This window comes from Bos indicus, chromosome 7 (genome assembly GCF_029378745.1).
Source record: "Bos indicus isolate NIAB-ARS_2022 breed Sahiwal x Tharparkar chromosome 7, NIAB-ARS_B.indTharparkar_mat_pri_1.0, whole genome shotgun sequence".
Lineage (NCBI taxonomy): Eukaryota > Metazoa > Chordata > Mammalia > Artiodactyla > Bovidae > Bos > Bos indicus.
Genome location: NC_091766.1, coordinates 25,404,504 through 25,421,009, shown reverse-complemented (window position 1 = coordinate 25,421,009; position 16,506 = coordinate 25,404,504). Strand labels below are relative to the sequence as shown.

General features: G+C 35.4%; 1 protein-coding gene across 1 annotated transcript in view; it reads right to left on the bottom strand.

Annotated features, from left to right (window-relative positions):
- The window catches only part of FBN2 (fibrillin 2), a 222,618-nt gene that overhangs the window by 73,987 nt on the left and 132,125 nt on the right, over positions 1 to 16,506 (bottom strand). The window contains exons 16-20 of the mRNA XM_070793212.1: positions 14,903 to 15,055; positions 12,330 to 12,383; positions 10,634 to 10,759; positions 8,300 to 8,425; positions 2,912 to 3,031 (exon numbers count right to left, since the gene is read on the bottom strand). Of these exons, the coding sequence (XP_070649313.1) occupies positions 2,912 to 3,031; positions 8,300 to 8,425; positions 10,634 to 10,759; positions 12,330 to 12,383; positions 14,903 to 15,055 (579 nt within the window). The remainder of the gene's footprint in view (positions 1 to 2,911; positions 3,032 to 8,299; positions 8,426 to 10,633; positions 10,760 to 12,329; positions 12,384 to 14,902; positions 15,056 to 16,506) is intronic.

Here is a 16,506-nt window from a genome sequence, read left to right as displayed (position 1 = left end):
GTCAAGACAGAACTGCTTCTAGGAGACCCAGATTTGAGCTGAAAGATAGAAATTTGGTTTTAGACATGCTGTTTGATATGCCAATTAGACACCCCAGTGGAGATACTATGCAGATAATTAGAAAGGCAAGTCTGAACCTGGTGGAGAGATTAAGGCTAGAGAGAGAATTGTGAGAGTTAATGTAGAGGACATCTAAGCATGTACGTAAAACAGAGATGCAAAACCATCCCAGGACCCCGAGACTGACCTGTGAGACATTTCCAACTGGATAGCAGGAGAAAATGAAAGATTTAACAAAGGCAACAGGAAAGAGGCCAGGAGAGTGAAAGGAGAAAAAGAGAAGGCCAAAAGGAAAAACTTCTTGAGAGGGGGTGAGTGATGAACTCTGTTCAATACTGTTAATAGACTAAGATGAGGAACAAGAATCGACCATTGGATTTTACAACAGAGAGCTCACTGCCCCTGTTGTGTCCATGAAATGTGAGGACAGAACTCAGATCCAAGCCAAAGATGAGGGAAACTGGTATGGATTATGCAGAGCCATCAGATGGAAGCAGTATAATGCAGGAAAGATTAATCAAATATATTGTTCTATTATATTTCATCACTTCAATCAGAAAAGAATAGTCTCTTCAAGCAGTCTAGAACAGCTGAAGATTGGTTTATGTTTATGAAGCTTGCAGAATACGTTCTAAATCCTGAAATATTCTTTGTATCTAACTAATTCATTTATGTTCCCATTTAATTTTAAATTCGAAATTACATCAGGGGATTTTTATTCAGTTTTAAATTTAGAGATTTGGTTCCTACCAAGGGGCAATTTGCAGGCTAAACACTGATTAAAGCCATTTGACAGTCTTATGTAAAAAGTACATTCATAATATTTCTTATGTATATTTTCCTATTTGTTTTTAAAGCTTGAATTGTTTTTAATGAAAAAAGCAGATAAAATAATGTCTAAAATGTAAACATATTAAGTAAATTTCTTTCTGAGCAGCTTTTGGCTGAGATACTCAAATCTTATTACAATGAATGAACACACATAATACATTGGCTTAGAAAAATATTGTGGGGTTTAGGTGTCCAACATAATAACTTGGAAATAAAATGTCTTTGTTTTTTTATTCATTAATAATTAACTATAAGAGTAAGAGGCCAAAATCCCAGAAGTGTTTATGATGAAGCAAAAATTCTTAAGGTATCTTTGATGCCCAAGTGGCATACAGATTTAGTTTTCTGAGACATTAATTGACTAATGCTGAGTTTATTTCCTTTGCATAATAAAATGATTCTATCTCAGTTGGAAACTGTGGCTTAGCAAAAATATTTCTGCCTTACCAGATCCAATCCATATGCACCCCCTCCACCCCCAACCAGGAATTCTGTGAGAAAGAAAGTAATGCCCTAGGCAGATGGCAGCCTATTTTCTAGTATGGAGAGCGGAGCAAGGCTCAAATTTCACCAGCTGTACCTCATTGGGAAATTGAATGCTGGCATTTCCAAAGGGAAGGTTTTCATTGAAACTTTGGACTTCATCATTTCTCCTTCCTGTGACAGACAGGTACTCTAAGTATCCAGCTAAATACTGTTAGCATCAGATATAATATGGAAAATTCTATTGTCTTTGGCAAACACTAAACTGAAAATTCATATTGAATAGATAGCAAACAAAAACTGCCAATTCATTTGGCACTACATAAAACTGTAACACCTCCCTATTTGGAAATATATATTTAGTTCACTTTGAGATCCCACAGACAGAAGAGCATGGAAGGCCATAGTCCATAGGGTCTCAAGAGTCGGACACGACCTAGCAACTAAACCACCACCAAAAGTGGATACTAGGTAAAAATGTAAAGTATGTATATCTAGTCAGTGTAGCCTTAGACACTAGAAGCAGGAAAGAACTACTGAGATCGGTTTTTTCTCTTACATAAGCTGAAGAGTTGCTTATAGTAACATTATAATAGATCTGACTGCTTCCTTTTATTTATGTCCTACTGCCTTTATCAATGGAGAAGGAAATGGCACCCCACTCCAGTATTCTTGCCTGGAGAATCCCATGGACGGAGGAGCCTGGTAGACTACAGTCCATGGGGTCGCTAAGAGTCGGACACGACTGAGCGACTTCACTTCACTCACTTCATACTTTATCACTGGAGAAGGAAAGGGCAACCCACTCCAGTATTCTTGCCTGGAGAATCCCATGGACAGAGGAACCTGGCGAGTCGTGGTCCATGGGGTCGCAGAGAGTTGGACACGACTGAAGAGACTGAGCATGCTCGCATGCCTTTATCAAGAACTGACCTTCTACATTTTGAGATACATTGAAACACGTTAGTCCTGGAAGTTTTCAAATCTTTCTCTCTTAGAGATTTTCCAAAGCAAGAATTCTTTGGCATTCATAAAGTTATGACTGATAGAAGAAATTTTTTAAAAACCAAGAAATTCTTTCTATTTGTTTAAAGTTTCAACTCTTCAAGTTCTTGTCCTGTTAACTGAGTCCAAATGTGATCACATTTTTGTTTACCATTGAAGGTTGTTTATAAAAAGTATGCAGTAAGGATTTGATTGTATTGCTGCCTAAGGCATTCCTGGGGAATGAATATAAATATGTGTGTGGTATGGAAACGCTTATAATTTATGGTATAATACATATATATATATATATATATATATATATATATACTTACACAAAAAGAACGCTTCCTAGAATCTAACAAAATTTAAGAGTCTGTCTAGTTTAAACTATCATGTTTTACTCCTACCTGGATAACAAGAGAAAACAACTGAAGTAACTCCTAAATTATTAGCTTCCTGTGATCATGTACTGTTTACCCACAGTAAGTCCTGGTGTCTCTGCTTATCTCTGGAGTGAAACTGAAACATCAGCACCACGCACAGATCTTACCAATACAGATCAATCCTGTCGAGCTGAGTTTGCTGCCAGGAGAACATTCACAATTGAAAGATCCAAGGTTGTTCCTGCAGGCCCCATTGACACATGGGTTGCTTTCACATTCATTTATATCTACAATCCAGAAGGAAAAGATTCTGTTAGAGCTGCCATGTGTTTCTGGAAAATATTATTCCAACAAGCCACGCTATGCCAGAACGTCTGGTAAACTTGGCTCTTGTGATTTTAATATGGATCTATGAGGCATAAAGTGAATGGGGAATGGAGACATGCATTTTACAGCATGGATATACATGTGCACAGCTGGGGGACTCAGCAGGACGACAGGAATCAGCCTGTTCTGAAAGGGTTCAGTATCTTTACTGTTTCACTACAACTTTACATAAATTGGATTAATTTTCTCTGGTAATGAGATATAATTTTCCTGTGGGAAATTCAAATTCTGATTCCATGAAAGCAACATATTCCTAGGTGCAATGAGTGCTATGCACGAAGGTGACTGTTTCTGTCATTGGTGATTCCATGAGGTTTTGGAAGAATTTAAAAAGCCTGTAGTAGAGACAACACATCGCAATCCTGGTTTTAATTCCAAACTCCTGGATACACATCAGGAAATAAGGGATGAAACTTTAACACCAGGTAGAGCCTTCTCTTCCAGCCCTTCTCCACCCCTCCTGTTCACATTTCCATGTTTGGTTTGAGACATTTCAAAAAATATTTATTTATTTATTTGGCTGCATTGGGTCTTAAGTTCATGGGCTTAGTTGCTCTGTTGCATATGAGAACTTAGCTCCCCCACTGGGGATGGAACTCACATCCCTTGCATTGCAAGGCAATAGGTTCTCAACCACTGGACCACCAGGGAAGTCCTGGTGTGAGACCATTTCAAAGCACAACTCATTGTGCTAAAATAAAAGAAGAGGAAAAATAAACTTTTAATTGTATTAAATAGATTTTTACTATCATTGATTTGAGTCTGAAGTCAAATTGCATATCATAATCTACAATTATATCATAATCAACAATTCCTGTCGATGGTCAGAAGTATGATGGAATTAGAGTAAGCCTATATTCTCAAGTAGTGACTAAACAAGATGTTAAACCAATAAGGTTAAATAGTTGAATACAAGTTCATTAAAAATAAATACAAGATTTAGCTAAACTACTAAGTAAAACAATATCAAAGACTGACTTTCAGTATAAATTAAACCACTCAATTTAAGGAAAACATACTCAGATTTCTTTCTATAACTGGTTAATTATCTGAAACAGGTCAACATACTTTAAGACACCCTTTTGTTGAATACTACCATTTCTGAATTCACCATAGTATTTATTATTTTTTTCTAAGCACCTCTTTGAATTAAACAGGAATATTATATTGAGGAAAACATGCAAATAACTAGAAGATCATAACATTTACTCTTGAACATCTCAAGTCAAATATAAACTAAATTGGTTCTGAAAAGGAAGGGCTCATTGCTAATTTCAAGTCTGTAGACTTGAAATGCAAACTTAAAAATCCATGTGGAAAACAGTTATGTTTCCTCTTTGCTATTTCAAAACTACTAAATAAATACCCAGGTATTTAATGGATTCTTGAAGTAGAAATTGTTTTTAAGAAATATAAACTCATCTTTCTTTCAGGTCCTTTGTAGCAAGAAAGCCTCCTAAAAATATAAGAGCAGGTTTTGTAAATACAGCACAGATTTGGAATGAAAACATCTACTCCAGAGTACTAAATTAAAAAAAAAAAAAAAAAACACAATGTAAAAACAAATCAGAGAGCCAAAAAAGAAGCAGATACTTAATCTGAAGACAGACTATATATCACCTATTAATTTAATCTGTTAAGAACCTCCCCAAAAAGAAAAATGTCAATTTCATCAACGCGCAAAATCCTGATTTTATATTAAGCAATTATGAACTCAAAAGGTATAAACACATGCAATGACAGCTACAGATATCAACTGTTTAATTTTTCTTTAAATACATTGTTTTTATGTTATAAATGTCATGGAACCAGGAACTGAAACAGTTCACTGTACATTCCTGGAAATAAACTTCAAAGCACATCTGGTTTACATTTAACTAGTTATGTCATTGGAAACACAATCTAAACCACAGCGCTTGCTGTAAAAATTTTAACTTTCACAGACTCTCAGAGCTCAAACAAAAAGAGTAAAATAAATTTTTGTAACTTTGGTTTGAAATATCAGAGAAACTTGATTACTGCTTTTTAATACATACTTAAAATAGACTGTTGAAAACATGAATGACAAGTAAAATTAGTGCATATAGCAAATATATAGAGAGAAAGCTAGAATTGACAATGAATTGGCTAATAACTCCCTGCCTAGTCTTTGGAAATTAGTTTAGAAAGAATAGCATGCAGAGAACTGCTTCAGGCACACAAATTTATCGTGTGAATGCAAGGCTGGAAATAAGGAGGACACCCAAGGGGAAAAGATTTCCATGGCCTTTAGGTCTATTTCTTTTTTGCAAAACACTTTAATTAAATGCAAATAACTTAATAGTGGGATGAAAGCGTAGAAATAACATTTATCTGGTTGAGTTTTTCACAATAAATCATTTTTATTTCCACCAATGTCATAAGGCTAGAACCCAAATATTTCTCTATCATTTCTCTTTTATTTACATAACATGAACTTCTTTCTTATAATGTCAGATATAAAACATATTTCATATTAAAGAAAAGGCTAGTTTATCAGGAACAATTATTCTTTGGCAAAATAAGTAAAGACCATGCTTTTACACCGTCGCTGCAGCTTGATTTGGTATTACTATGCACTAACATTTATGTAATCATCTAATGTCATACTTGTGCTTCCCTGGTAGCTCAGCTGGAAAAGAATCCACCTGCAATGCAGGAGACCCTGGTTTGATTCCTGGGTTGGGAAAATCCCCTGAAGAAGGGATAGGCTACCCACTCCAGTATTCTTGGGCTTCCCTGGTAGCTCAGATGGTAAAGAATCTGCCTGCAGAGTGGGAGACCTGGGTTTGATCCCTGGTTTGGGAAGATTCCCCTGAAGAAAGGTATGACAACCCACTCCAGTATTCTTACCTGGAAAATCCCCATGGACAGAGAAGCCTGCAGGGCTACAGTCCATGGGGTCACAAAGAGTCAGATACAATTGAGAGATTTAACACAGCAATGTCATACTATTCAACACCACTCTTCACTTTGTCACCTAAGTAGGTGAATCCCTTTTATTTATGCTTTGATGGTCTACCTCTTAGTATGCTTCAAGTTCATCTTACTTGTCAAAATGGAAGCAATGTGCTATAAATATTGACAATCTGGTATTCAAACCAAACTGACCAAATTGAATCAGACACCATCCATATAGCTCCCTGCTGTGTCTCCCTCACAATGGCACAAGAGGGTTCTGTCACTGGACAGGGAAACCAGTTCTAATAATCATCAGCTTCTCAGTTAAATGAAGATGATATCCTAAGTTATAATTGCTTTCAGAGCTTCCTGACATTTAACAATAGATCGCTCCAATTGGCAATAGATAAAACTGAAAAAGGGCAGTGGGAAGGAGGTGTAGAAATTCAGGAATAAAAACAAAAGGAAACACAATTGTTGAAATCTCTTCTCCTACCCTCCCAAAAAACTCACGGAGTAAACTCATGGTTTGGAATTATGTTCTTTTACAAAATGCATTTCTCATGGCAGTTCTGAAGGATAAAAGGTGTTGAGGGGAGGGGGCTCATGTTCAGTCACGCCCTACTCTTTGCAAACCTTTGGATTGCAGCCCACCAGGCCCCTCTGTCCATAGGATTTTTTAGGCTAACGTACTGGAGTGGTTTGCCATTTTCTTCTCCAGGGGATCTTCCTGACCAAGGAATAACCTGTATTTCCTGCATCTCTTGTATTGCAGGCAGATTCTTTACCCCTAAGCCACTGGAGAAGCCCAAGGAGAGTGGGTATGGGTGCTAAAAGATAAAAACTCTGGATGCATACACTTGGGAAGCCTGGACTAATGAAACAAGATACTAAGAGAAAAAAAAAATACTAACAGATGTCTCTGTTCATCTATGGACAAGATGAATCTCTGTTCATCTATGGACAAGATGAATGAATCTTCAAGTACTTTAGTCAGGAATGGAAAGTATGCTTCTCTTTGAGGAGCTCCTGAAAAAGGTGTGGACAGGAGGGGAACTCAACAGTTATCTGAACTAAGTTTAGAAAAACTGCATTTTATACTGAGGTTTTCATTTTTCTTTACTTTTTTTCTCTCTTCAGGCTAATTACTGTTTTTCACTGGTCCCTCAAATTCAATCCAAACTTAGAATTGCACTTTGTAATTGCATTTCATTGACTTCAGCTGAGTCATCTGTATTTCGGCATCTTGTTTGAGTCCTAAGTTGTTTCTGTTCATAAGAATGCTTTGAAGTTAAACAAGAAGAAGAGAATGTTAACATCTTTTTGCATGATATTACTATTGCAGCTTTCTTGGCTATGAAGTTACCAGGAAATAAATACTTTAATATATTTAAAAAAGGGTTATTCCAAATATCTTAAGATGAAATCTTTTTTTTAAAGTTACTATTCAGAAGTAGTTATTGGATTTGAGAATGTCATGGGATACTTCTGTAGGCCCACACAGTGCAACTGAAAAGGAATAATGACCAGTAGTCATACAGCAAATTATCCTGAAATACACAGTACTTTGATCAAGGAACAGAAATATAATTGAAGATACTCATAGCTTAGCTAGTATCTCACTGAAAATGGGGCCTTTCTGAAGCATTTAACTTATTCATATAACTTTCACTGCAGAAAAATGAGCTTAAAAGAAAAGGAAGGTTTTTTTAAACAGCAATTCATGATCCTTAAATCCAAGCCATAACTTTCAAAAGGAAAGAACAATTTTCTTGGACTATAAATTTAATTTAGGTGACCATTTTTACTCAGGCCTCAAATATAGGTTAGCCTATTTTCTGGGCCAACCTCTGAAGTCTATCAATCATTTGATAAATAAAATGCTGAAGAGCTGACTTTGTTGTGAGTTCAGGTTCTCCTAGGCTAATGTGTTACATTGGTTTTAAAAAGGGAAAACCAAACAAACAAAAATCTGATATTTTATCAGCAAGTGAAACAAACTGGCTTCTTTCACTTATTTTCATTAACTTCAAAATGTGTGTTGATATTTCTTCTGAATGGGACAAAACTGATGGTATTTATAAACTGGGCTAGATGCATGCTATTTCTAAAACTGGCAGATCAGCTGAGATCGTAAAATTTAAAACATATTCAAACAACATTCTTTTTGCTCTATTGCTTGATAATGTATTTGAGGTTCATGCATATTAAGATGCTTACTATTCACAATGAAGAAAAGCGGCTCTTACCTTCGCACGTCTCTGTCTCAGTCCTGAACACGTAGCCAGGTGGGCAGGTGCAGCTGTAGCTCCCAGGTGTGTTTCGGCACAGACCATTGTCGCACAGCAGTCTGTTTACCAGGCACTCATCAATGTCTGGAAGCCACCGTTAGAAGACAGGAGACATACACAGTGAAACGGACAGTACGATGCTCAAAATGTTTTAATTTCGTTATTTGTTTTTCTTCCTCATCCCATACCTTACTCTGTCTCTTTGTACCCAAAGCACATTCCTTGACCCTAAGCAAAATACATTTTACTCAAATGGAACAATCTTGTGCTTACTCTTAAGATGTTCTAAAGTCCCTGGGATGTGTGTTAATGCTTTGGAAAAGGCACATGACTACTTTGTTCTTCATTTACTTGTTGACTTGCAGTAGTATTACATTTTAAGCATCATTATAGTCTCCCCCAAGATTATACACTTTGCCAAGAGGCCCAATCACAATGTATTTATCCACTGATCCATGCTGTGGGTTGAAATGTGTCTCTCAAAAAAATATTTTGAATCCCTAACCCCCAGTACCTCAGAATGTGACCTGATTTAGAAACAGGATTCTTAAATAGAGTAATCAAAATAAGATCCTTTGGGTAGGTTGTATTCAAGTATAGGTGTGGACACCAACGACAGCAATAAAGGGGAAATTATGACACAGGGACAGACACATACAGAGGGAAGTTGATGTGAAGATGCACAGGGGAAAGACAGGCGTGTAGCTAGAGTGACACATCTAAACACTGAGCAATGCTAAAGACTGCCTGCAAACACCTGAGACTGGAGAGGAAAAGAAGGATTCTCCCACCGAGCCCTTCTCCCCTAGAAGAGGAAAGGACGGATTCTCCCCTAGTGAGAGCATGGCCCCACTGACACCTCGATTTTGGACTTTCGACTTCCAAACTATAACATCGATTCCCATTGTTTTAAGTAACCCCATTTTGGGTACTTTGTTAGGGCAGACCTAAGTAAACTAAAATTGAAATTTGTTTTTTTTATTTTAAAATCTAGTTTTAATTTTATTAAAATTATGCATGTACCTACTTTAAAGAGTTGAGCACTGCCATGAACTGTGTTCAGTGTGTGAATGTTCATTGAATTTCCTTGTTTTCAGTAGGGTACCCATGCACTCAGCTGTACTTAGATGCTACGCTGGAAGTGACTTTGCTTTTAGGGAATAAAAGCTAGGTGGTTTGCATAGTTTTATAAGTGTTCAACAATCTCTGGCTGGGGTCCCTGCAAGTAGGTATCAAAATCTATTGTAAGTGCATGATATTTAATATAATTTTATACATCCATTATATGTGTATCTTCAACTCAAGGTGAGATGGATATATAGTAACATATATCAGTAATAAAACTCAAAACCATAAACATGGAAAAATATATTTCTTTCTAATCATAATCAAGACTTATATTTGAGTCATTAGTGGTAGATGTAAAAATTATTATATATAATGAAGGATTGATTAACATTCATTTTATAAAAGTGGACTCAAGTGCTCTGCTGGAAAATCTAGATTTTTCACAAATTCTTGAATATAAGAATTATGTATTTGAGGTTTTTAAAACATTCCCTTATAAATTACAAAAGGAAACATCCATCTCATTTATCATATTTGGATATGTTGCAGCAATTGACTGTTTCTTTCCAAGTCAACCTGTAATATTTAATTCTCTTAATGTAGTATATTATCCGATGAGAAGGCAATGGCACCCCGCTCCAGTACTCTTGCCTGGAAAATCCCATGGACGGAGGAGCCTGGTGGGCTGCAGTTCATGGGGTCACGAAGAGTTGGACACGACTGAGCTACTTCACTTTCACTTTTCACTTTCATGCATTGGAGAAGGAAATGGCAACCCACTACAGTGTTCTTGCCTGGAGAATCCCAGGGATGGGGGAGCCTGGTGGGCTGCCGTCTATGGGGTCGCACAGAGTCGGAAACGACTGAAGAGACTTAGCAGTATATTATCCATACATACCACCTTGTTAATTTTTGAGTCCCACTTCCTAGTAAAACATTATAGGATTAAGATATATGCAGATAAAACAGGCCAATAATTGGCTATATGTCCATTCATCTGGGGGAAAAACCTAATTTAAATATTAATACTAAATTGTGCACTAAAAAGTCTGTTACTGTTTAACAGTATTTGATTCCAATATTTTTATATCCCTATACTAAAAAGGAAACAAGAGAAACTATAAGACCTCTAGTTTTAGTCACTTATTTATAGTTTGATTCCTCCTATGATCCATGGGATTAAACTACACAAAAGGCTCCTGCATAATAAAACAAATAACTTACCAACACAATTTCTTCCAGAGGCATCTGGTTCATAGCCACTGTTGCAATTACACCGGTAACTGCCACGTAGATTTTCACAAATTCCATTGGCACATATATCAGGATCCAGAGCACACTCATTGATATCTGCATTAAATATTCAAAGTTTAATGCTCACAGTCACTTACTGTCTGTTGATACATGTATGTCCAGTAAAGATCACTCAAAACACATAGTGTTTAACCCTGCAACCCTCCAATTTGCTGTTGTTCAGAAAGGGAAAGGAAATGAAAATAAGGAGTGAGAATAAAATCAAGAGATATGGGACACTTCCCTGGTAAAAATGAAAAGTGAAGGGAACTGGCAGAAATTCAAAGAATTAAGCCATGTAATGTGCTGGCATTTATGATAAAATTAATAAAGAAATTTATAGGCTGTTGGCTCAAAACCCAAAGGAAAACTCAATTTGATAGGTACTATAACCATCTAATTAAAAGGCAAAGATTTATTAGGATTTCTATATAATTTTATGGTTCCAAAGGCATGGAATATTTCTATTTTATTATCATTTTTTATAGTCAACTAAGCAATATGATACTTAGTAAATGTTTCTCCTTGTGGATAAGTTGAAATTGATGGAGAGGTCAGTTCAAATGTGGATGTTTGAGAACACAATGTTTTACAAGCCATGAACAGGACTACTCTTTGTCATGATAGGAAGTGGGACTTGAGGAATGATGTGCTTGTATGAGAAGCCACTAAATTCCAACGGGGCAGCTGGCTCTGCTGGGGAGGCAATGATGGGAGGGAATAAAAAATGGTGTAAAACAAAATTTTGGTCACTATGCTCAAATTTTAACAGTAACTATTGTTTTCTAGAATGTAGGAAGCCTTAAATACTCCAGAAATGTCAAGTCTTTTGGTTTTTGAGAGAAGCATCTTTGTAAAAGTTGGCATTTTTGCTCTTGTTTCTGATGTTCTTTGCAAAGATGTGATATTTACTGTCAATTAATTTATAATTTGTCTAAAGTCTCATCAAATATGAAAGTAGAGGAATATTTATGCAAACTAAAGGTGAATAGCACCCTACAGTTTTATTTAAAAAAACAAAGGATACTATATTAACATATAAAAGAACTTTAAAATTATAAACACATATGTACTTAATATTCAAATTCCATATTGGAATTTTGTCTATCATAGTGCTAAATTTAAAAGAAGAAAACTTCATTGAAACTTTGTACTTCTATAGATGTGTAGAAACATTTTAGTATATTCCTAGCCATAAATAGTCAATTTATTTTCAGGGCAGTATATCTCAAATATCTCTTAAAGACCCATATCAAATACCTCATACAGATTATTTTTGTTTAAACTATGTCAGTGCCATTATTTTACATTTTTTCTTCAAACTGACTCCCTTTTTTTTTAACCAACTGCAGCTTCTTCTTAAGCAAGGTATCCATAAAATCATGGCTGTAATTTGTTAGTGACATTTTTAACAACACATTTAACAGATAAGTATTTATCTACTAAGCAAAAAAATGATCATCTACATACTGCTTAATATCATCTAGCTTTTAACCACTCTTCTAGAAGAAAATTTATCTTACTACATTGCACGGATATATTTTATAATACAAATATACCATATCTATAATATTATAATAATAAAGATGTGCAATAATTATTATAAGATTGAGAACTGAACAGTTACCTCTTCCATCCACAGTGATCCCTACTCCACTACTACAAAGGCCATGGAATTCAGCTGTAAGATAAAAACACATAGAGAAATCAAAAGCTCTAAATTACGTCGGTTTCATACACAAGTCACTTTCATAACTCCAAAACTATCATTAAAAAGAATTATCTGAAATAACTTAAAATTGAAAACAAATCACAATTTTATAGCACATAATTATTTTAAGAGTTCCAAAATCAGAGATAAGCGTAAAAAAGTAAAAAAAAAAACAACTTGTAATTATCACCTTAATCACCAATATATTGATAAATATTACAAATATTTTCTACTTATGGAAACTTAAATAAAAATCTAAATTGTATTATAGAGATTGATTTTAAGCTTTTTTTTCTTCTCTCAATAACAGGAAACATATGTAATAAGTAGCATTTACTATGTCATATGCCTGATACTGTTCTAGCATTTTGAATCTAATAATTTATTTAACCCTCCCAATACCACTAACTAGATACTGTTATTTTCCCTCTTTTATGGCCAAGAAAATTGGAATAGAGATGGGAAGTAATATGCTCAGATCACAGAGGTTATAAGTGGGGGAGTAGGCTTGGACCCTCTGTATTCTAAAACAGACATTTCACGTAATAGCCCATTTAATAGATTAATATTTTTTTCTCAGTTATGTGGATGTATTACACTCGTTCAATCTCTTATTGATGAAATTAGGTTTGTTCAACTTTTGGCTGATATAATAAATAATTACTGATTTATTTTTTATAAATAAATTTATAAATTTTTATAAATAAATTTATAAATAATTACTAATTTATTATTGATAAAAATAATACAAATTTCAAAATGTCACTAGGTTAATCTCTTAGAAGTAAAACTGCTCAAAGTTTAGGTTTCTTTTAAGGTTTTTGATAGTCTTCCTCTCCCAAAATATCCCAGGTTATACTTTCAGCAGCAGTGTAAGAGAATATCCATATTGGTATAACCTTCCCAACACTCGGGAGAATCAATCATTTTTACCAATCTGTAAACAAAAATGACACTTTTAAAAATCTTCTTTTAATTGTAAACAGATTAGGCATCTTTTTATGTGGCACTCAATCATTTGCACTTCTGCTTTCTCAAGTTTTGTGTACACTGTATTTTTTTCTATAGAGGGTTTCAACTTTGCCTATTGATTAATGTAAATTCCTTATAAATTAAGGAAAATATTTTTCTAATTCATACACGTCTTTGGGGCCTGTTTTGAGAGTCCTTTATCATCACAAGATAACAAAAAGTTTGCATCTTCTACAAAAAAGTTATTATGCAACATTTAATATAGGGAGCTACCTTCATATTTTTTCCAATATTTATCAACAATATTCACTACTTTTAGTTCAATCTGTTCTTGCTGATCTAAATGTCACCTTTATTGTATTCTATAAGCCCATTTATATTTACAATTGTTCCTAGACACATTTTATTAGTTCACTGATCCTTTTATCTAGTCTAGCTATCAATTTTTATACTTCATAACATGCATAATTCACTTAGATACATTAAGATACTTCATTAACTCCTTTCTTAAATAATATGCATATTCTTTCATAATAAGCATAATTCACTTAGATATATTAAGATACTTCATTAACTCCTTTTTTAAAAAAATGTCATACTCAGTAATTCTTCCAGAGGGATGCTAACTAATTTTCTAAGGTTTGAACAGTCCAGTTAGTATTTTTAAACAGAATTACTAGCCACTTGCTTTGCTAGAATGCATTTCTTCCATTATCTACCTGAGAAATTCTTACTTTTTTTTTGAGACCAAAGTAAGTATGCATCCTTCTTTGCAGTCTTTCCCAGTCTCCCCAGGAACTGCTCCTTCCTTTGTGCTCTCCTGGCTCCTTAGATTTCTTTTCAAGGCAGCAATCATACTAAATTGTAATTTATATATTTGCCTACCTATATTTTCAACTCATCTTGACTTTAAAGGGGAAAAAAAAGAGAGACTGTGTTTGAGTCCCTGCTGTACTTACATCTATTCAATACAGTTTTCATAAAAGTATGAATAACCAGTCACAGAATAGTCAAATTAAACCATTTAATGTGCCTGTAACATATGGTAACATTCAAAAAGAAATTTATCACTTTCTGGAACTACTGATAGATTCCTTATAGACCAAACTCTGATAGACTGCATCCTAATACCATTCTTCGTGAAAATTAAAAATAAATAAATCAGGTTCTCATGAACTTATCATAACCTTGAAAATGGTAAGTAAATTTTATGCTATTTATCTTCAGAATGATGAGAGATGAAAGCTAGCATGTTCATGTAAAGAATCTGGTTTAACGGTCATAATTGGATCATAAGATAAATTTTCCTATTCACTATGTGTTCTCTTTCCCTAGAGATCGTAAGTAAATATAAGCCAGATCTTAATATATGCCTCACATATCAACACAGATTTGGATTTCTTTCCTTTCATTAAAGATAGACAAAACACTTCAGAGTCGAGGTACTCTTTGACCCACTACCTAATGTTAGCTTAGATAGATTCCTTTTCAGGTACGGAACTGGCAAAGGTGTCTACCTGAGTTTTTAGCAGGGCATGGCTGGCAGGGCTCTCCAAAACCATAGTCTGGATTGGCACAGCAGCATTCAGACTTGGTCACGGCGCCAGGGAAGGGCCGCACACACACTCCCTTCTTGATCCCACCGTAGCATGTACTACGCATGTGAGTGTCTGAGGAGAAAACAATGACTTGAGATAGTGATGCAGAGACAAAGAGATTTCAAAACAGAAGGCTTCTTGTAACTTAAGTGGCCACTATATAGGAAGCTTCTGGATAGCATCTGCCACTTACTTCTCTTTTTCTTTGTATCTTCAGCATCTCATAACATTAGGAGATCAACAAATGTTTATTGTGAGAGGAAAAGAATAAATGCATATGAACAATTTTTTTCTCCAATAATTTTTATGCATTACACAAGCATCAATTATCCCACTTATCCTCACAGGCCCCTCATTGACCCAGGTATATTTCCACAGCTATAAACAAGCTTCTCTTGTTGCAGAGCTCGAATCCTAGGGCACTCGGGCTTCAGTAGTTGCAGCATGGAGGCCCAACAGTTAAGGCTCCTGGGCTTCAGAGCACAGGCTCAGTAGCTGCGGTGTGTGCTTACTCCAGGGCATGTGGGATCTTCACGGACCAGGGATCGAACCCGTGTCTCCTGCATTGGCAGGCAGCTTCTTTACCACTGAGCCACCAGGGAAGCTCTGTTATGACTATGTTTTAATCTCTGACCCTCAACAAATCCAGTTCTATAAATATTACCACTACTATGTGTCTGTTGCTTTACAGACATTATGTCATTGAACATTCAACAATTCCATAGGGTAGTGATCATTATCCACTTTTCATAGATGAGGAAGGTGAGGTTCAGAGGCATTACGTAAGTATCTCCAAGTCCTAGACTATACTGCCTGAGCAGAAATTCAGACACAGGCGTGTATGACCTCCAAAGCAATTCTTCTTTCTACTATGTCAGATTATACCCTGAAGACACATAACCTGGTTACTGTGCTCATCTAAATTCTCATAAAATACAGGACAACTTTATGAGATGGTAAATGGTGAACTATTGAAAAAAAAAAACTCAGATCATCATACAGGCCAGAGAAGCAGTAGAGCTTTTAAGCAGTCTATTATATAGTAATCCCATCAGAGAGATAATTATTATAAATATTTATAATTATTCACAATTTGTTGGAAATAATTAATTTTATCTGCTTGTTACGCAAAGTACTTATGTCCTGTGATCTGGTGTTTTTTCTGGTCTAACAATGAGACGGATGTGTGGCTGCATGAAGCAGAGATGTGTGTATGCTCAAACGGAAGAGGTTTTCCGACACTGACCCTGGGGAGTAGAAGCCCTGTTCCTTTCTGCCTCTGCTATGACCTCATTTGGGAGGGTCAGCTCTGAGTTACAAGTATAGGACTCAACAAATACAACATAATTCATGACTTGCAGTAAGGTTTTTTTGAGTTCTTAGGATGGTACCCCTTATCTCAAAGGCATCACAGAATGGTCAAAGTTATTTCTGTTTTCATGCTGAGAACGTAAGCCAGGGGCAATTTTTAGAAGCAAGTCGCTAAAAAGCCTATGGTGCTCACTTCTACCTTTGATAAAACA